Below are 21,993 nucleotides of genomic sequence, written 5' to 3' on the forward strand. Positions count from 1 at the left end.
TGGGTTCCCATTTATATTATGCATGAGATGAAGCCTAAAAACATGAGTGGAGATACCTGCTTGAACAAGGGTCTGGTATTCAAGCTATAGCCTGCTTCTGTGTATGTCCTAAAAAACCTGAAAACAAAATGCCTTCACTTCCCACAATAAAAATAAAATAAAAATTCTGGTAGTTACAGGTTTCTGAATTAGAAATACTTAATCCACATCACATGTGTTTCTGTCTGTTCCCTTAGGTAAATTAGCAAAGTACTGATGTTACTGTCCAACAAAGCACTTCCAGGGAAACTCAAGTTTCCATAACACTGATGAATACACTCACAGTCACTGGGAGCTCTGCACATTTCAGAACATCCTACCATTTTGGGCATCTACTTCGCCATAAACCATTGATTTCTGCACACGTCAGTAATGTGGAAGTCTGCAGTTATTTTCAGCTCACCTCCCACCCAATTTTTATATAGCTCAGTGTGGACCAATAGAAGTATGTATAAAAGTCTCACAATTCCAGATCACAATTTGTCTGAGCAAAGCACTGGTTTACATTTGAATTGCTAAAAAGTAAGTAAACTGTTCCATGCATCAATATTGGTTAGAAGTGTTCTTTCTGAATTAAATGTGAGATTTCACAGTGGGTTTCTCTCCCCTTCACATCCCAAGGGAACAAGCCAGCTAAATGAGTGGGAAGAAGTGCCTTGATGATGTTAAAAGGTATGTACTCACAAAGCATAAAACTGCTGAGTGAACATATACACTGATAAAACTCTCTGCCTCTACCCAGTTGAAAAGTTAAACTCAATGACAGCGAAATAGTAAAGTAGTTCCTATGTTACCAAACATGACTCCTTTTTCCACATCAAATACGGTGCTTTTTCGACATTTAAAAAACTGTTTTGTTTCCTTTTCAAAGACACTATTCATGTATCACACCTTTCTAAAATATTAGTGTAAAAAAATAAAATCCTTCTCAATTCCTAAAGAAAACATTTTGAATGGAACACTGCATTTAACCACTGTTTTCATTTAAGATACTAAAAATTTTGAAGAACACATTTTATTTTTGTTTGGAGAACCCCAAATAAGATCTGTATTTGATTTTTCATAACTGCCAACAAGCTGAAAACGCAAAAACTGTGCAGCAGAGGGGTGAAGCTCCCTGCAGTGCTTTAAACAATCAAGGAAATTTCAGCAAAAAGGGAAATATCTGCCTTAATGCCATTCAGATTTCACAGACTGTAATACAGAAATCATAAAGTCTAGTTCAGCAAAGTTAAAGGGTTAAACACAACTTGAGTTGTACTGGGTTGTGAAGTCATTAGTAGTTAATCTAAAAATTATGAAAAAAACCAGAAGCAAACAAACCAACCAACCCTCAAACCTCAGATTATGCTGCTTATCCCTTAAGTATATGGAGTGGGTTTCCTGTTTTCCTCCCAAGCATCTCCAAATATACCTCTGAGCACAATGACCACATTCAAACTTGTCTGGCTCCTTCTGTACAACTTAACAGCTACACAGAATCCCAGCTTCAAAAAAACACTTGTGAAGCCACCTCTTTTCTCTCAGAGATGAAACATGGGTGCTTCCTCCAAGACATGCCAACCTCCACAAAGTCTGAAGAGTCTCAGAACTAATGCCACCTTCCAGGCAAACCATATGCTGAATGCCAGAATAAGCTTCCAGATTATGAATATTGATTTCATATTTTGGTAATTAACAAGGGAACAGAGCTGCAGATAATCACCACAGTGCCTTTTATGGAAGATATACCTTCCATGAGAAAAGACTATGGCTCTAATTTTAAATACAAGTATAAAAGCCCTTTTTAAAATTTTTCCTACTCCTGTACTTACAAGTAATGAAGCATCTTTGCAAGAGTACCTTCAGATCTTCCTTTGGTTTCTTAGTCATTCACCACCCAGCATAGGGGCCTTTGCTGTACAATGAACGTTCTTCGGGCTAGGTATGGACACTTACTAGAGAGGGTAGGAAAGAGGAAATTTCAAGTGTGAATCAGAGAATACATCAAGCCTTTGGAAGTCTGGGATTGACCTTTAGTGATAGGACAGGCAGAGACAGGCAGTTTTCCCCCCCTAAAGCTAGGTATATAGTTGAATGGATGCAGTTAACATGCAGGTGTGCTGGTTCAAGAGTTTCCTATAGGGTGAAAGCAATCGAGAATCATCACTTCTTTCACTGGGATCCATTTCTTCATGATTGCTATGGCAGTTGGAGTCTTCAGTTTGGGATCTGTCACTTCTTGACACATTTCTGGATAAGACTACAGGTGTAGAACCTACATACTTTTCACAGGCATAAAGAATATATATTAAATTTAAAAATATACATAGACACATAACCAACACACAGAAGTAGTATTTGTAAGGACATGTTCAATAAATGGCACTAAACACCTTTATTAAGATTTTAATTTTTTTTTTTTTTTATGAAAAATGAATAGGATCCTTTTTTGCCTTGTACGCAGAGGAAGAGTAAACTAATGGCAGAAATCAAGAACACTTTCTTATTTCATTACCATCTTTGTAGCTACAAAGATACAACTATTTAACAGACAAGAAATACCGTTTATTGCAGACTTTAAGCTGATTCATGTGAAAGGCACTATGAAACGTAATCAAACTAGATGATTAAATTTGTCTAAATTAAGTGATATTATATATAATGCATGTATTATATATAAAATCACACGACCATGTGAAAGAACAGAACATTTTGTGACAAAAATCATTGCATCTTCAAAAATAATATTTCCTGGAAGGGATGTTTTCTTTTCTCCCGCTTTTGCCTCCAGGAATCACTTTTCCAAAAGATTACATTTATAAAGGAACACTAGCTTTTTTACATACGGAAAAACTGACATTGGGGATCAACACACAGAGAAGTCTAGATTATACGCCGTTCTTCTGACAGGTTAAGTTACAGACAAAAAAATGCAAGTTTATTAAAAAAAAAAATGTACTGTGAATTATTTCATGGCTACCTACAGCAGATCTGATCACCTGTTTGAGCTGAGTTGCATTATTATTTGCTAGTTATTCCTTCTTGTCCAATATTATAGTTCAAGGGCGAAGTATTGATAAAATCAATGTACAGAGTATTATTTTGCTATAAACAGCATCATTAGTAATAAAACACCTTGGGAGCGATGCAAGAAAGATTCAGTCTATGTTGGGCTGCTGTTCATTCCCTAAACATTTCCTCTCTGATCGCTGGCATCAACGACTCGAGTAAACATCCTGCAGCCAAATGCATGACAAGAAAGACTGAGTCAAAAAGACATAATTGCACACTACAGCAAGAGGAGGGATTCAAAATCTTATTATTACTGAAGGGTTCAAATGCTTTTTTATTGCTCGCTCAGCTTCCCTCAGATGAATCACAAAGATGTGTTGCCGTTTATCTGTTATGTTAATTCCATAAAGCCAAGACTCATCTTTGGGTGTAAATGAATCACATGCCAATATCTTCCCATGTCAGGAACCTCCTTTGAATTTCTCATCCGTTCATTTGTAATGATGAGAAGCAAGCAGCAGGTACTTCTGTGGAGACTACTGTAAATTTTCTTTATGGTGGCTAGTTACATTTACAATATAGTAAGACATTCCCCTTCACTCCTTCCTAAAGCAAAGATGGATGGTATAATGCTATGGACAATGGAATTACAGAAAGGAGGAAACGCATTTAGTGGCTGCTTCCTTCATCAAAGGACTCCACACCTGAATCTGTGGCAGCTGCACTGATTTTTTCTTGTCGTCTTCTCATAATTTCTTGCAATTCTGAACTACCACTGTTAGCCTATAAACAAAGAAAAAGAGTTTACTTATGGTTTTGACATGTGATGAAGTTCCTCTGCTAGTATTTTGTTAAGACAGGCGTCTGAACAAATTAAACTCACCGAACAGCTCCAGAACTAAAAATGATCTAAGACTCTGATTAAATAACATTTCAAATAGGTAATTATTTATACTATTCTTAAAGATGGACCAGAAAAGAACCTACAGATTATTAAAAGTGTCAGCCTGACTTCGAACACTGCTGAGCATCTTTAATTCTTACAGAAGCCCCTGGAAGCGTTGGAGATTATGAGGTGAAATACGGCTTAGGTAAAAGCAGTGTTGAAACTCAGCAAGTTTCTTAGGATTCCACCCTTGAGCACTTAAAAATCATAGCAATCGTATTTAGAGACTAAAGCACATAAACCCTTGGTGGTTTTAGATTTATGCCAACACAAAATGCATGCATGCACACGGGTTTGCCTAGCCAAGGCCTAAGTAAGGATTGAATCTTAGTATCTCACGTTACACAATACACCCTCATGCATTTGCTGTTGTTCAGGGACACAGGTTTCAAACTTAGAGCACAGGAATAAGAATTGAATCATATTACTGTATTAGCAACAGAGAAGTATTTCACCTTTAGGGTGAAAAAACGGTCTGCTGAGCTAGCTGCAAACAGATTGCTCTGACAACGTAAATGAAGTTATTAGCAAGGCTGGGACACATATCCACTGGAGGAGAACTTTCCAAAGTGCATGACTTTGAATAAAACCAGAGTATTATAAAGCAAGAGCTGTATCTGCTGCTGTGTTATTTGCCTACATGACCTTCCAAGCCTCAAAACTAGCTTTCAAAATAGCCTCTGAATAAGGAAGCAGAAACTGATTTTGAAATTTGTAAAACAAATCTCAAGACTGTTAAGAGGGAAATCCTTCAATTGATTCTGAATTCTGAAAATTTATCCCATTATATAAAATCTATTTAAATGTATCCCATTAGATCCATTACTATGCGTCATCTCCTGCCATTACCTAGCAGACAGGTTAGGTGTCCACAGGGAAGGAGGCTAGGATGCTTCTCCTATGTAAATTACCATTGGTCTCTTCTCCCGGAGTGGAAGGGCAAAGCAGGGGGCTTATAATTGACTCTCTGAAGGTGAGAGAGCAATTTTATTTGCCTTAATTCATCTTGTCCTTGCGCACTTGGTTTCAGATACTGAGCAAGTGCAGCAGTCACCCATTACTGAAGTCATGCATAAAAAACATCAGCAGATACTTGACAACGTGCTTTATCAGAGGTCACGTAGAAATATTTTTCTGAAAATGGCTGAGCAGCTGAGGTTAAAACAGTTTACCTTCCTGATAACATCAATAACAACATGACTGATGAGTTTGAAATGCTGCTCAACTAAACCAACTGCAATACATCATGTGACACAGGACAACAGGCACATCCTACTCAGAGGTGGGGTACAACGTGGCTAAGTAGCCTAGGGCTGTTGTTAGGAATACAATTTTTGGAAAAGATTGCTAGACCTTGGCCTTAGTGATTTACCCAGCTTAGCCACCAACCGTATCATGAGGTTTCAGTAAATTCCACCATTCAATCCCACTTTTGTGCCTGGGTCATTCCTTTCACTGAGGTGTCAAAGAGAATAAGCTGTTCTTCCAGGCAATTTGACACATATATTGGACAGAAACCATTTTCAGTTTTGGAAGTGATGTGTGCCCATGCTTCCCATTGATGGGGTAGGAAGACAACGAGAACACAGACCTGAAGTGATCACACCTGGAGATGACAAATGTGGCATTCAGCATATTGTGTGTCTACTCATCTTCTGTAACGCTTTTCAACACCAGAGCTTGAAATGCTCAATGGAAGTTAACGAAATGGACACATAAACACTCATAAGCATGGAGACTATTAATATTTTTACTTTGCAGTGAAGAAGTAAATCCATATATATGACCAGCCAAGATGCTGTAACACACCGTACTTGGCATACAAGGTGAACTTCAGGTCTCTGAAGCAGCCCCAGAAAACAGTTCCCTAGAGGGATACTCTGATCAGCACAAAGAGCGCAGAGCATCCTGCCTCCTCCTGAGGAGCCCCTGCTTGCCACCACCGCTGCCTCGGGCAGAAAGGAGGTGTTTAGCCCTGGCTATGGCCAGCGCTTTGCTGTCTTAACACACTGGTCTCACACAGTTGTCTTTCTGCTTTTGCTTGCCCAGGTCCAGAAAGCTGTTAAGCCCCAAAGACCTTCCTTGCACTTGCAGTCTATTACTTGGTCATGTTTATATACAGAGGCCACAAAACTCCATTAGGAGGAGCCTTGCTTCCTTGGATGTTTTAAACTCTAGTGTGGATTGAAAGTGTGGTACCTATTCATTTTTTTTCCTCATAAGGGTAAAATAACTAAATTCCAGCAGCAATTGGAATTCCAATTACAAAACACTGAATTCCTCTGCCTGAGGTAGAAGAACACTAAAAAGAAAATTGCAGCTGCACAACGACGAAGATCTGGTTGTCTGTATTCGGAGCATCCAAATGTACCCAAGATGCAGGCCTTGCACTAGCTTGCAGAAACGGTATGAATCCAGAAACACTTGTGGAAGATCCCGAGTGGAAATAAACAAAGACGATGCACGGAGCTCTGTAATGCTAGAAAGTGTGTGCAATTGCTCTGTTTCTGGCTATTTGCACTTAACACCCAGGCCATGTACTGCAATATGACACCACGAGAACTACACGAGGGATGCCAGAGAACTTCATGAAAATTTATCACTGATTAATCATGTAGGACAAACCCATCACCCAGTAAGTGCTTCTAAGTATTCAATGGTAAAATAGGCCTGACAGAGGCACAAGTATTTGCGTGCTTAAATGCTTCTGTTATTAGAAGCATTTGTAGTTTGAGCAGTAAGAAAATAGGCCTGTTTGGAATGTGCAAGCTCATCTTTGCTAGGTCACACAGACATTTTGGCTGTGATACTCATCCCTATAGCTTCTCTTACACAAGTACAGTCTTCCTGAACTCTGTGACTAGAAATACTATAAGGACAGAAAGGAAGATGCAACTTAAATGTTTTGGGTAATTCAGCAAACAGGCTAAAGCACTCATGAATTGCATAAATTCTGAAATTCATGAGCTATTTAACTGAAGCACAAATAAATATTTCAATTACCTTTTCACTAACAAAAGCCAATGACCTTGTTAAACACTCAGTACCTGTTTTATTAACACTTGTAAAGTGTTTATTAGACAAGTTTTAACTGCTCATTTTCCTGCAGAATGGGACCTAAGAGAGGCAAGCAGAGCATCAGTCCAAAGGAAAAAACTGGACAGACTTCTACAATTCAGTGCATCTCTGCTTTTCAAGCTGACTTCCACCATAAAGACACTTCCATCTTAGTACACAGAAGCCTAACGAAACTGAAATAAGATTGTTGACATTCCAGAAAAGCTGGAGAATACACATGTATCTTCATGAGAAAACGATGGATTGCTTTCGACTGTAGTGACATATACTCCTAAGAATAAAAGTGAAATATTTCTCCTTTCCTCTCACAGGAAAACAGGGCTTGAAGAAGGGAATAAAGCATTTTTAACCGTGTTAGAAAGCAATGCTCTCTGAACGACACCGATCAGGTAAATCGTAAAATATACATCCATCATAAACTTGTCTTTAAAAATATGCCTGGTAGTCAAAGCTTAAAATCATTCAAGCAAGGCAGTCCCTGCTTCATGAGGGGATAGAAATGCATTTTAAACTTCTTCAAGATTTTATTTTACACAGAATGTAAAGAATATAGCTTCTCATTTGGGTTAGTCTCACCTCTAGACAGTATCAAGTCCCTATCTCCACTTCCCACAGCAGGTTTTTAAAAAAGATGTAGACCCACTTGCAATTCTCCTGGTTTAAAATGGGTAAACATTCTCCCTAGCACAACTCTGTATACAAGCTTTTAAGTTGCTTAAGGAACAATAGTGCTATAATTAAAGCAAACTGCCACAGAGCAATGAATACAGAGATACAAAATTTTTATCTTTAGCTCAGCAATCCTGCTAGCACAGTGTCAAACATGCAAACATGTTTTCCCATACTTGGGAACCCACCAGTACAGATGCCCCAGCATTTTATATGAAAGGCCTTGAGATACAACAGTGAACTCACTCTACCACTTTCTCACGTCTAATAAATCAAATCTCCTCTACAAAGATAAAGCAAAACTAACTCATCACCACCAAAAGTACCAGGACTACTTGTTTGTCCCAGGAAGAGCAAGAAGCAAGAAAAAGTGCATTGTACTCTCTCCTACTATTTTCCCCAAAGCCCTTTTTGGCTCATTTTGTCTTCTTGCAGTCTGATTACAGCACACAATGTCTTAAAACTTGAGTACTACCATGTACTTTTTCTAACACTTTGTGGACCTCTTTAGAAGTGGGGAGGGAGCCCACCTGGTGTTTTGACGGATGCTGTTTCAAAGGATTCATACCAAATAACTCAGGTACAAATAATGCTTATCAACATGATGGGAACTGAGGAAAAAACAGCTGCTGCAGAGAAAGAGCTATTTACTTCTATATATAGTATAAAAGTGGTGAGCCAGCATTAGGTTAGTAAGAAGGGTTATACATACCTCCAAAGCAGATTTCTGTACCGTAATTTGGCTGTAGACTCTAGACCCTTCTGGGCAAACAGTCTTCAGTTCCTCTTTATTGAGGGAGAAAAGCTGAGCACCTGTCAGCACACCAAGGCTGTTGACAGTCCTGAGATCACACCAAGGGAACAAAAAGAAATAAGCAAAAATACACTAGCCAAGGGAGAGAAGTAGGTTGTCTTCATCCTACATTGTCTCAGGTAGGGCTACTAAATCAAGACAAAACTTTATGCAAAAGGAGTCTTGAAATCCATTAAATGCCTGTTAAAACAAGTACCTTTTCGTGGAAGCTAATACATAGAATTTTTTTTCCTAAATATATCTACATCTCTATAGATCTAAAACCATATATATATATATATATATATATAAGTGTATATATAAATCATATATATGTACATAAATATACATGTGACTATATATGTAAAACCAAATTCTTTTTTCCAAGGGGGTGCAGCTGACGTGTCTTGATTTTCAGAAGGCAGCTTAATTTTAAAAAGCAGGCAGAACACATCCTAATTATTGACAAGAAAATAATTTTAAGAAGTTTTTTTACATTTGCCCTTAAACTTACACAGGATTGAATCCTTTGGACTGCAGCCACGCCTTCACATCCTCAGGTGAAGAGTCGTAAGTGATGTTCACTACCGGGATGTTTGGTCGTGGCACATGGAACTTCCTCTGGGCAGCGCTCCGGCCGATGGTGAGCCGGTGAACAAGTTCATCCTGCACCTCCTCCATCTGTGATTTCCTGCCTAGAGAGAGAGATGACCCACAGGAGTTATTCTCAAGGTTGCTTTATCAAAGCCAGGCAATTTCTTATGAAAATGAAATTCTTCAAACCTTAATGGAAAAAAAAAAGTTTAAAGACTCATGCACTAGATCTGACCAAATTAGTATTCTTCTTTTTCCCCAGGGAAGATTTCAATATTCCCACTCCTCTCTTTGCAAAACCAAAGAAAAAACCTGACCAAAACGACCCCAAATTCAACTGAGACCCTACAAAGAGGAGATGAGCTTGATGTTGCACAGAGGTGTAGATCAGTCTGACAGCACTCAAGCTGCAGAAGAAAGTGGGTACAGAGGGTTATTCTATTGTCACGGTCAGTTTTTCTTCAAATAGAATTCTGCCGTTTTGAAAATGAAAACAAAAATGATGAGGAAGAATATAATATTGCTTACACTGTGGAAAGGCAGCACTTTCCACAAACATTTTTTAATTGAAAGCTCATTTGCACTAAAAAGTTGAATGTAAGCAAAAAAATTTCACTGCTGCTGACACGTATCACCTTACATCTAATAAGCTATTATGGTAATCACATTTTTGAAGGGGTTTTAAGAAATTTGAATTCATTCCAAGCCTGAAGTGACAGGTTAGCTGAAACAATGTCACACTTTCCATTAAAAAAGGGAGTAGGAAAAAAAAAAAAAAAAAAAAGTTGCTTTCACCAGAGACACAGGAATTGGGAAAGACTTTTTTTTTTTTTTAAAACCTGTAAATTTGCTATCCCACAGAACCCATTTGTCTGAAACATTTAGTTCAGTTGCTGGTCATTAACAGGCAACACACTGAAATGCTTTTCATGCATTTCAAAAAAATCAATTATAAGACACTGAAAATTGTTTAAAATGCACATGAAAAGTTCTATGGATAATTTCACAAAAATAGGTAGAATCCAAAAGGGTATAAATCTATTTTTGGTCACAGAGAAGATACACAATTCACACAATTAAACTCTCCACACAGTAACTCTGGAATAGCTATAAAAATCCTTTGACACACAACTTTAAATGATCTCAAAAATTCTCAGGATTTCCTTACCAAGATATTTTTAGTCATCTTTATTGAACCTTCTCACTTTGATACACAAACAGTAACTACAGCACCTCCTCTGATGCACTCAGATGGCAAAAGCTATTCCCTTTACCCCATCACACTGACAGCAACAGAAGGAAACACCACAACTTCAATACGAAAAAAATGGTAAGATAGCAAAAATGTTTCTTCCTCTACTTTTTTTTTTTATATTCTCACAAAGCCTCTGCATTGATCAACATCTCTAGCCAGTTAGACAAATAGAAACAAGCTTTATGTAAGCTTTTAGGATTTTTTATTTGTTAATCACAACAAAAAAGAACCAACTGTGTTTAACCATTTTCTTTTTTCTTTAACAAAAGAGCCCCAGGTTGAGAGCGGACAAAATCTCTAGTAAAATATTTGAGGCATTCAGGCCCTATTGTGTTGAGGTTTTTTTTCCCCTGGAGTGTGAATCTGAAGCCAAAATGACATGTGTTCAGTGATATGTGAAGGTCTGAGATGTGATATATAAGTAAAGCCTTTAGACAATGTAATCAAAGCATGTACCAGTTGTTTTCCCAAACAGGAAGAGAGCGAGAAAAATGCTATCTTCCTTCTATTTACACAGATTTTGAAAGACTTACATTTTATCTAGACCAAGACTATATGAAAAGATAAATATTTAGCTGTTAGATAACAGATTCTTACTGTTGTTAGATGCATTATCATAAACAAACAAGGTACCCTCAGTGTGAAGCAGGTACTATGTGGTGTGTTCTCTGCAGCGTTCAGGTAGGTACCTGGGCAGCAGGTGTACGGGTAGGGCTGCCCATACCAGAGGCAGCTATTCTGCAAGGACTGTGGTACCCAAAGCCCGTTAACTGGCCTTGAGTGACAGCTCCTGGGAGCTCTCGTGCATGGCCCAAGGCCTCAGCGGAGGCTGAGAGGGCAAGAGATGTCTTGTCACCACTTAGTCTATTATCAGCCCTTCACATCTCACACCCTGCACCTGGAGCCAGGATGGTCTTCACATATTCCATCTGTAATGGATACAGAAGGCCATCATGAATTCAATGAAACATACTTGCTACAGCACACAATGTCCTTCTCGTGTGGAAATAAAATGATAATTTGTGTGTGACATTCATCCTCACTTTCTGCATCTTTTATAACTGCTCAGGTTTCTGTTTTGATTTAAGTAACAAACTGCCCCAAACAGGACACAGGCAGAAGCTGGCCCTACTGCTGCTTTGGGAAATGGCAGTGAAGCCTGTTCCTCCTACCAGGCTGTTCTCCATTTATAATTTCCAGCCAGCCAGTCTATTGGGGAAGGTATTAGAAAGATCCCAGAGCCTTCCTGAGTTCAGAGCTTAGGTGAGAGCTTGTCTGCCACTAGGCAATGTCAACGCAGGCTCCACCGAGTGTGGTTATCCCAGCAGGCATGCTTGCCATCCACTGGGGACAGGGGGTTCAAGCAGCCCTTCTGCAGAAAGGATTGCCCTTGGTGCTAGTTTTCACCTCAGATGGAAGAGTGGGTGATGAAAAACTCAGACGGTTTTTCTGATAAGGCTGGGAGGCAAAGGATGGGAAATGCTGTCAACTCTTGAACTGCAAGAGGCTCATTATTTTAACAGCTATTATTTTAAAAGCTATAGCAAATGCTTGCCTACAAGTTTCAGTTATTTTTAAGCCAAGCAATCACATTGCTTAAAGTGCATTTAGGACAGAAATTATTGACTAAATACGTTCTCCTAACCTAACCTGGTTTTCAGTTGATAAAGAGTAGAAGCATCAGCTAGGTTTTATATTCACAAGGTGGTCTTAATCAGAATTTTTCATGACTGCCAGACACTGCTGGATGCAGGCTACCACTTTTTCCAGCTAAAGGGCTATGGAGTACATTCTCTCATCCTCCTAAAACAAGGACACGAAAGTTTACTCAATGACCTGCCAGTTGCTGTTGCTTTGACCAAGCTAAGGGGACCTGATTAAAAGATGTCTCCTTCAACAGCATCATAACATGGTTCCTATGCATCAGCCAGACCTGTAAATCTTCTTGCAAGCCTTGGATACAGGTTTCAGATTGATGCAAATGCCCTAGAAATATGGATGACCATGGAGAGAAGTGTAAAAACAGCATAACTGATTTGAAAAGCAATTTAGATTGTAATGTGGCAGTGAGTTCAGGTGGAAAATATACTTTAGCCAGAATACTAGCATAGACATTTACAGTGTTGAAAATTGTTGAAAATCACTGACTGAAGATCCCAGACAGTCATAAAAGGAGAGGATTTAGGACTGGAACAAGCGCTGAAATGTTTTCTCCCTACTTACCATTGTGATTAGCGAGGGTCAGAACATGCATACATAGAAAATGTGTATTTTAAACATAGGGTTAAAGCTAAACATTTCATAAACATTTATCTGAAACACAAGGTTTTAAGGAATTTAAGGATTAAGCAAAACAGAGGAATGGGAGAACTACTTTTTTTTTCTTGCTTCTTGGACAAACTTACGATCCACAGGAACTTGCTTCTGCTTCTGACTGTCTCGCACTGCACTACCACCACTGTCGCTAGACGTGCTGCTTTGGCGGCTGATGGCTGATGGCGCTTTGGGCACGGGAACCGGTATAGGTGCTGGGGCACTGGGAGGGAGGGGGACAGCCACAGGGACGGGAGCAGGTGTTGGAGGTGGTGAAGGAGTAGCAGGAACTGGACTGGGCTGTTTTGCAACATAGTCCATCCTTTGTTTCTGAAAAGATGCAGAGACACCCAGTTTGACACCAAAACATGGACAAGACATCAGATAAACTCAGGTTTCTGCAGAAAATGCTGGGATGCTTTGCACCAACTGATTTCATTTCTTACACAGACACACCTTAATTGCCACATATAGTTATAAAATTTGCCAAAACTTGATTTGGCATCAATTCCCTTCTCTGTCAGACACAAAATCCACAGCAATGGCATCATCTGAAACACGCTTCTTTCTTTCAAACAGATGAGTTCTGTAAATGAAATTGGTTTTAAATCCCAAACTTCTATTACCTGGCACTTTTAAACAGCTTCCAAAATTTTGGAATTGCTGGACTTTATCAGTGTAAAAATGTGTATTTTAGAGATGTAATGTAAAACAAGTGAAAAATGAATGTATCCAGCCACACCTAAGCCTGACTAATAGTTTAATTTACAAACGTCACTGAGGTTGGGATAACACATTGTTTCTTGAACTGCAGACACCATTTAAAAGGTTCCTGCTCCTCCTGCCCACTCAGTTGTGCCTTTTCATCTATTTGCGTGATCACTACATGCCACCTCAGTGCAATAATCCAATTACAAAAACTCAAACTCCAAATCCCACAATTCTTGGAATAGGGCTATAGTTTCTTTCCCGCTCGCTTTACACAATGTTCTAACAACATGTAAATCATCTTGCTGCAAATAACCCACTAGCAGGTGCCTCAAGAATAATTTTGGGGAATGATTTCTTTTCTTCTTTGCCTTTAGAATGGCACCAGTTACAGGGAGATGATGTATTTCCCCAAAGCAATCCCAATGACAGACAAGCCCAGAAAGTCATAAGCAACCTATGCTACCCTTTTCTTTCAAACAGTTGAAACTCCACATCTCACAGTTTTAACAGTGCTCCCTCTCCGCAGTTTTGGACTAACACAGCTTGAAAGTTTAATATTAAAGTTTGTTTGCTCAATAGGGTTGCCTCATATTTGGTTATAAAAAGTCTGCTTACTTTGGTATGAAAATAGATGAGTACATTCCCCAGATTCATTGCTCTTTCCTGAAATACCTTTCCCTATTTCCTTGGAGGCAGAGGGTTTATGGCAGATGAAGTCAGGAAATATTTGTAGGAGCTGTATGTTAGAATCTGAGCAGCAGCTCACCGCCCTGACAACATTCAAACTTTCATTAAACATCAGCAACTGCCCTTATACCGGAATCCCCAACTCAGTAACTGATGGACAAGGCATTTTGTAGGGAATATAAACTGGGACCATTACAGCTAAGCTACACTGTGTTACACCAGCAGAAAATTTATCCCATCAGCTTCTATGGCCAGTCAATTGAGCATAGGAAAAAAGTCTTCTGTTTCCCTTAGATAATTTTTTCACTTAAACCGTAGCAGTCAGCTACTGAAGCAAACGTATAGTCTTACAATACATCCTCCATTAAACCGTTTTGGTTTGGGGTTATTTTTTTCCTTAGTATTTAGCTGTTCAAGGGCATTAATCTCAATTATTTTGTGTCCACCTTGTGAAGTGCATTGTAGGGAGATTAAAAAAAAAAACAACAAACCAAACCAAAAAACAAAACATACGATTGACTTTTCTGTATTCTACTACTTCAATATTAAGACAATAAATGCTTTTTCAAATGCCAAATGCCAAGAAAAGTGAAATGTATAATACAGAAGAGAACAAGCAGAATAATGTGTATTAAAGAAACCTGTCCTTTGGTGGAAAGAGTGTCCTACTAGTTATTATAGTACATAAATAATTAATTGTGATACCCAAAATCTTGTTATTGAATTTAAAAATTTCACAGATATTAACATGTTCTAATGATAGTCCAAATAGTTTTTGAATCTTGTTCACAGATTCCATTTGCTAGACTGTTATCCCCACAACTTACCTTCATGTGTGCCCTGACCTTGTTGAACAACATGCAAGGAAAAAGCAGGGCTTTTTTTTATGGTAGAGAGGATTCATTACAAACCAAGGCATCAACTGCACATCACCACAAACATAATACAGAAAAAGCAACACCTCAACACTACACATAGCTGCCAATTGACGCTACTGATGCAGTTTCAAAACCATGTTCTACTGCAATCACAAGCCTCATCAAAACAACTTGCTGGAGTGAAAATAAAAATTAAACTGGAAGCATCACTCAAATTCTAAATTTAGAGATGAAACCACATTGAAATACACTTCACATTTTGTTGAATTGTGCCCAAAAGCCAATTATACATTTGAATCACATTTAACATTTCTTTTTTTAAGACTTTTTTTTTTTTTTTTTTTAACTCCAGATCTTTTGAGGACATCCACAAATTCATCCCATCATTTCTATTCATTGCTACAAATAAAGCTAGCATGCGCTCTGGAATTTGGTGACTAGATAGTCCAAAAGAGTCAGGTTTGAGTTTCAGTACCAGAAGAGTAATTTTGTTACCTCTGAAAGCTCTCCCAGCAATTGCTGTCAGGAAAATGGAGTAAATCACATCAAATAGTATTGTTAGAAAGGTAAAAAGTAACTGCCTCACACATCACTCTGAAATTTCATATACATCAGCAACTTAAAACAAAGGAAAACCAGTGCTAATAATTACCTCTTCTTACTCACTAAGGAACTCACACAGTGATTTATTCTTATTTTCTTATTTCGAATAATGAACAGAGTGCTGGCTACAAAATATACGATGTGACACCACATAAGCAATGAGCTCTTTTCAAAGCAGCTATCCAGACAGAAACTTAGAAAGAGGTTTAATAAAAAACAAAACCCAAACAAAAAACTGACAATGGATTGAAGCTCATAAGGTGAATGCAGAGAACACTTGCCACTGTAGAACAATAAGAATTAAATCATGGCAGGTATTAAAAAAGGAACTTACTTATTTTAGCTTAAGAAATGTTGGCTAGCTTAGAAAAGAAGGTAAAGGTCACTGCTGACACATGTACTCATTAATTTGTTGACAGCTATCAGAACAGTGAACAATTCTGGATTTTGTTTTTCCTTCTTCCTCGTATTTTTTTCTTTTAAGAATAAACTTGCAATACTCAACTCACATAAATTGGAACAAATCCTTCAAATTATTTGAAGCAATGATGATACACACTTATTAAGAATCTGGATATATCAGAAAAGCTTGCTGGGACTAGATTTCTTTTTCTTATTTTTTCCCAGAAAATCTTTGCTTTTAAAGAAAAAAAAACAGAGGTCCCAAAGCTCTTTTTTCAACACACTAAGGCTGCATGATGTAAAAACACCTAGATTCTGTATGATCTGATCTATTTTTAATGTAAGTAAAATACTATGTTTGAGTAGAAGTGCTAACAGTATCAACCCTAATTCCTGATCACTGTAAAAAACCTGGGAACAACGTATTTTCAAATACATTTCAGCATCAAAAAAAGGGAATATGTGTATTCAAACTATGGCAGGTAGTTAGCATTAAAGAGACATTGGGTACAACCATAACCAGCATTAATGCTGGGAAATGCTCTCATTACGCTAAAACAGACACCGAGCTTCCTGTTTACCCTCTTTCCGAACATTTTAGCACCACATTCCTGTTTGTACAGTGACAGGAGTTCACCAAGAGGGCTGCAGAGCATTCAGGTTCAATTTTGTCAACAGCATTGTGGTTTGGATGTTTTCTGGAGACTCATTTTAAGAGAGAAGAGAGAACCAACTAATAGTTTTCACCCAAAAGGGAGAATGAGGTATCCAAGACTGGAAAAGCAAATTTCAAGCAGGTCTTTTGCCAGTTTCCTTTCATGAGCTCAGCTATTACACAGAGTCAAACAGCTGCCTATTAAAATCCCATTACAAGTCATCTAACTAGCTCTTTCTAGGCAGTAAAGAATTTATATTTTTATTGGATTTATAAAGCCACCTTGCTAGAATCTTGCCAGAAAGCAAGAAGTACATTAGGATGGAAGAGGGAGAAATTTACAGACAGAATTTACTTATTTAAATTGGTATTAGCAAGAATTAGTCCCCATTTCTTAAAAAAAAAAAAAAAAATCATGGGGAAACTGGGGTCTTTTAATTCCTATCATCCTTTGACAACTATTCAGTACGGTTTTGTATAATAAATGGCATCCCATAATTTGGGATTGGATCAGTGTTGGATTGGACAGGAAACAACTTTTTTTTTTTTAAAGCCATCAAAAAGTCTTGGTCTGATGACAACTTTAAAGAGCATTTGATATGAAATGAGGTAGAAGAGATACTGGCTCTTGGTCAAAAATTATGACATCTCTTTGGCCACTGCAAAATGAACACCTGGCAACTGCATCTCTTCATTATCAAACTCTTCATGATCTGCAGGAAAGATACCAGTTGGCAAAAGATAAATACGACACTAACTTGGAGCACAAACGCTGTGCTTGAGGGGAAACAACTTCCCACAGAGATATTTTAAGTGAGCTGCTAAACAAAGAGACTTGAAAGAAAGGTTTTGATGGTAGATTGCCATGAAATGCAAAGGACATTTCTCCCAAGTGAGGTGGTGACTTTTGTCTTGGTGTTTACATACCATAAACATACCTCTTACATAAACTGTCACACTTCCGTGGACACTCATGTTTTTTTTAAAGTAAGACTACAAGACTGCATTTGGCTTTACATTTACTCTCCATGCTGCAGGATTTCATACGCATCACTGATAATGTAACTGTCTCAGCTTACATAGGTTGTCATGAGCTTAATGAACAAGCCCACTGAGATACACACCTCTATCCCAATTATTTTCCTCAAATTTCTTTTTCAAGAGCATTTAAAAAAGTGAATAAAAAGCACAGTAAATAGGAAATATTATGATTATTTCCTATGTTCACCAGCAATACTAATAAGAAAGAAGAAATCAGTGTCCCTAGGAAAATGTTTATGATCATATAAAATGGGAAGGTGAAGTACCACTATTGGTTCACAATAAAATAGCAGACCAAACTACCAACATTACGGGAAACTCTGATAAACAATAACTACAGCAGAAAACATAAATGATCAGCAAACCATGTTCCTAAATGTACAAAGGTACCAAACAAGCAAAAATATGGTTCTCCTGGAACTAATTCAACTGACCAGAAGACAATGTTAGAGCCTTTGACTCACAAAGGTGATGAAATAACTTGCAGTGTTCCTGCAAGTATCACTATAGACAATTCAGTGCTTTCAAGTAACTACCTGGGTCCTGGATCTTAAAAAGGACTGAGAGAAAAATCAGGATCTAATCTAGTGCATAGACTCAGAGGTCACTAGGAGAGGGCAGAGTGAGAGTAAAATAAACTTTGCAGGTCTGACAATAATTGTGATAACGAGGCATCCATCTCTCAGAGAAAGTGTCCATCTGCAGAATAACTGAATGAAAAAAATATCTCTTTCAATGGAATCCTTACCCCTTCCTAATAATCTAGAAACATCCCTTGGTCAGATATGCTTTGAAGGCCATTAGTCTGTAAAGAAATACACTAACCTTGTACATAACATTTATCTGCGGCTCACCACAGCAGATAGACTACTTTGAAAGCAGTCTTTCAAAAACCAAAGATGACTTAGGAGACTGGCAAAACTGCACAGCACCAGACGCTGAGCCTGCTTGTGTTCAGGGTCTGGCAAAGGCACTGATAGGAACGACTTCAATTTCCTCCTCTACCCACAAGTTCTCCTGTTTGACCTCAGGCAAGGCAGTCATCCCTTCAATGCCTCATTTCTTTCTGAAATAGCAGCAATGTCTCATAGCACTGTTATGAAAATAAATAGGGTTATGCAAACAGATCCCAAATGATCCATGTATCTATCACAGGAAAATAGACAAATGAGCCTGCTCAGGAGTGCTAAAATTATAATAACCACCATAAAGTTAAGAACAACATTACTGACGTCTTGGTAAAAACTCCATTTATCCTGTGTAATTCATTATATTCCTAAATAATTCCATAGTATTTCAAGCTCACATTTGAATATGATCAATCTGTAGGGAACAATCTGCCGGAGGGCAAAGAAACAAAATTATCTTAAATGCTGTTCTCTGAACCCGATTTTCATAAATCATGAAGAATGCTTTGTGAAAATGATTATGTTATTATTTCCTATATCATGTCGTTAAATCAAACACAAAACTTCAAAACCTGAAGTGCATCACAGAGAACAGTGTAAGAACCCCTACTCAAAACTGTACTCATTCTGCTCAGGATTTCTTTACAAATTCCAAACACACAAAATGACATGCAACAGAAGAAAAAGAAGTCAGATCTTTAAATCAGGATTTGAAAAGCACTCTAGATGCATGCTTCATTTCACAGACAGACAAAAACCATAATCAATTTAGAATGATCTCATACATTATAGGCAAACAATTAGGGACAGGAAAAACTCAGAAATGGTCCGATTCAAGCCCACCACACTCAAGACAGATCTACCGCACTGTTGTGCCAGGAATAGCACAGGACCTGTTTCTCAAGAGATTTTCCATATCCAAGGCAAAACTGGAAATACTGCAAAAGCTGCAGCTTTCACGGTAGCTGTGCAAACAGAATCTGGCACAGCGACACCTTCAACTGGGACTTTTAGATGAGTCTGCAGCAGAGATAGTCAAAGTAACATTATGGCATTTCATGTTTTCAGTCATCAGCTAAAAGTGTAGGCACAAGGAATGAATATTAGGTTAAAATAAATAAAATTTAACTTCAAGTTTCAACAGAAGTTTGATTTGTATTTGGACTGAAAAAGTCCGATTCAGAGGTAGGCCTAGAATTTTTGCTTAATCCACACTTGTTTGCCTAACCTTTCAAAATCATCAAAAACAAAAGGCAAGAAACGAGTCTTAGAAAATATAATGTCTTATTTTATGAGCTTCCAGCCCACTTCAAAGTTGTCTAAAAATACACAATACAACTTTGTCCTGTATATCCTTACTCAGGTGGACAGCTGCACTGATGTAAGATTTTGTTGGTGGGTTTTTTTGGTTGTTTTTTTTTTTAAATACTTTACCCTCTCATTCTGTTCAACATATAAAAGACACAACAAAACCAAAAATCTTAATTCCACACCACAACATGGAAGAAAACCAAAATTAGGTCAGGAGAATACAGTGCTATTGATGCACAGGCACAGCAATTGAAAAATACCTGCTTTGTGAATTCAAAAGCAAAGACACCTACTTTTTTATGACTCCAAAATTACAGTAATTAAATAGATTCAAGACTAAGGTAGAGTCACACAAAGACAGAAAATAAAAAGAAAAGCTAGTGTTCACTCTCCTAGGAGAAACAAAGATGACCCTACCTTAAATAATTCAAACTCCTTTTTTGGCATGAACAGCTACCAATCCACAAGAGATATTTGCAGTTAGAATAAATGCATACACATCGATTAAGACTGAAATTACCACCTCTAAGCAAATAAGTAGGAAAAAAAACCACCTTAAGGGGAAACATTTCGCTGTATCTCTATCAGCTTTATTCTCACATTAGACTATACAATACAGAAAAATCAACCTCAGCCTGTATAAGAAATACAAATCTTTTCACCCATCAGTGAAACACACAGATATTTCAGCCTTGCTGTGAATCACACACATGCACGCTTCAAAAGAAAGTTTTGCTCCCAGGGAGCAGATGGTACCTGGATGGTGCGGGTATACGCAGGTTCTGACCATCCTAGACCACCTTCTTGATTCCTTAGAGGGTCCAAAATGTTGTTTGGCACAAAACCTGTGCTGCCACTTTTATTCTGAACCTTCCACCACTGCTTTCTGTCATCCAGAATCTGAAATAATTTGGTAAATTGGTTACATATTTTTCCTGACTTTCCTCCTGCCAGTACTTAGACTGTGCATCATTTCAAAACAAAACCAAAACTTTGCCAGGTTCTGTGATTGCCAACAGATCTTACACAGACATCCCTAAGAAACCCCTGTAGGCTTCCTTGATTATGACCATCATTAATTCTACATGGTTGTACTGCACTTTTCAAAACATGGCTCTCAAGAAAGGATATGGAAGAAAAGTGTGTAACGAATCTCTGTAAACTCAGACATGTGCTGGACCAGACCGCAGAATGAAAATCAAACACTTGTGCAGAGAGGCTGGCTTCTCTACAACTTACATGCTGTTGACAAAAGAAATAAGGAACTACTAATAACCCAAAGAAAAGTGCATCATTCTAGGACAGCACACATTTGGAGAGAAAGCACTTCTGAGTAAATAGGGAACTGGAGCAGGAACAGTCCCAAAATCTGATTACCTGCCGTGCAATCTCATACACAACATTTTCTCTCTGTTGCTCCCTCCCTTCCTATGTCTAGCTTTCAGGGTACCAGCTCTTCCAGGAAAGGGGAGTCTCTCACTATGCTCTATGCGCACACAGATAGTGTTTGCCAGAGCCAGTTATTTAAATACTACTAAATGTGACTTTTAAAAGCAACACCAGAGAAGACAGAAGAAACACACAAATATATTTCTAGCATGGATCTCTATAGCATCACTTCATAAGTCAGCACAGAATCTCTGTTTATCTTGCCAACAAGGCAAAACAAATTAATTGAACCTTCAATATTAAGGAAATTAAAACAAATACATTAAAGCAATCATTAACAGCCACACTGTCCACAGGAAAGGTACCCTAAGCTCTGAGTAGTACCAGAAATCCATGTTTTCTCTTTGCAAAAGAAATTACCTCTACAATCTCTTCCTTCATGACAGAAAGTTCACTGTTGTTTCTTGCCATAAATTCGTACTTGCATTTGGCATATTTCTTGGTATGTGCTTTACTGTGTGCTTCATAGTTTCTGCAAAACAAAGGTCAGACTACTATTCAGTGAGACATTCAAGCAACCAAAAACACAGACAAAATGCCCTCTTCCAGCAACATGCAAAACATTTAATGCTACCTATTAAAACTACCTATTCATAACACACCAATTTAAGGGTGGAGTGGGTGGGGTGGGGGGGAAGCAACAAACAAAAGAAAGAGGCAGTTGAGC

General features: G+C 38.1%; 1 protein-coding gene across 11 annotated transcripts in view; it reads right to left on the reverse strand.

Annotated features, from left to right (window-relative positions):
- Window positions 1-2,401: 2,401 nt before the first annotated feature.
- The window catches only part of EPS8 (epidermal growth factor receptor pathway substrate 8), a 141,012-nt gene continuing 121,420 nt past the window's right edge, over window positions 2,402-21,993 (reverse strand). For all 11 annotated transcript variants that reach the window (XM_056340272.1, XM_056340271.1, XM_056340276.1 and 8 more), the window contains 6 exons: window positions 21,687-21,798; window positions 20,634-20,777; window positions 12,774-13,011; window positions 9,034-9,214; window positions 8,439-8,568; window positions 2,402-3,816 (listed from right to left, as the gene is read on the reverse strand). In XM_056340272.1, the coding sequence (XP_056196247.1) occupies window positions 3,703-3,816; window positions 8,439-8,568; window positions 9,034-9,214; window positions 12,774-13,011; window positions 20,634-20,777; window positions 21,687-21,798 (919 nt within the window). In that variant the 3' untranslated portion in view covers window positions 2,402-3,702. The remainder of the gene's footprint in view (window positions 3,817-8,438; window positions 8,569-9,033; window positions 9,215-12,773; window positions 13,012-20,633; window positions 20,778-21,686; window positions 21,799-21,993) is intronic.

This window comes from Falco biarmicus, chromosome 5, assembly GCF_023638135.1.
Source record: "Falco biarmicus isolate bFalBia1 chromosome 5, bFalBia1.pri, whole genome shotgun sequence".
In the NCBI taxonomy this organism is placed as follows: Eukaryota; Metazoa; Chordata; class Aves; order Falconiformes; family Falconidae; genus Falco; species Falco biarmicus.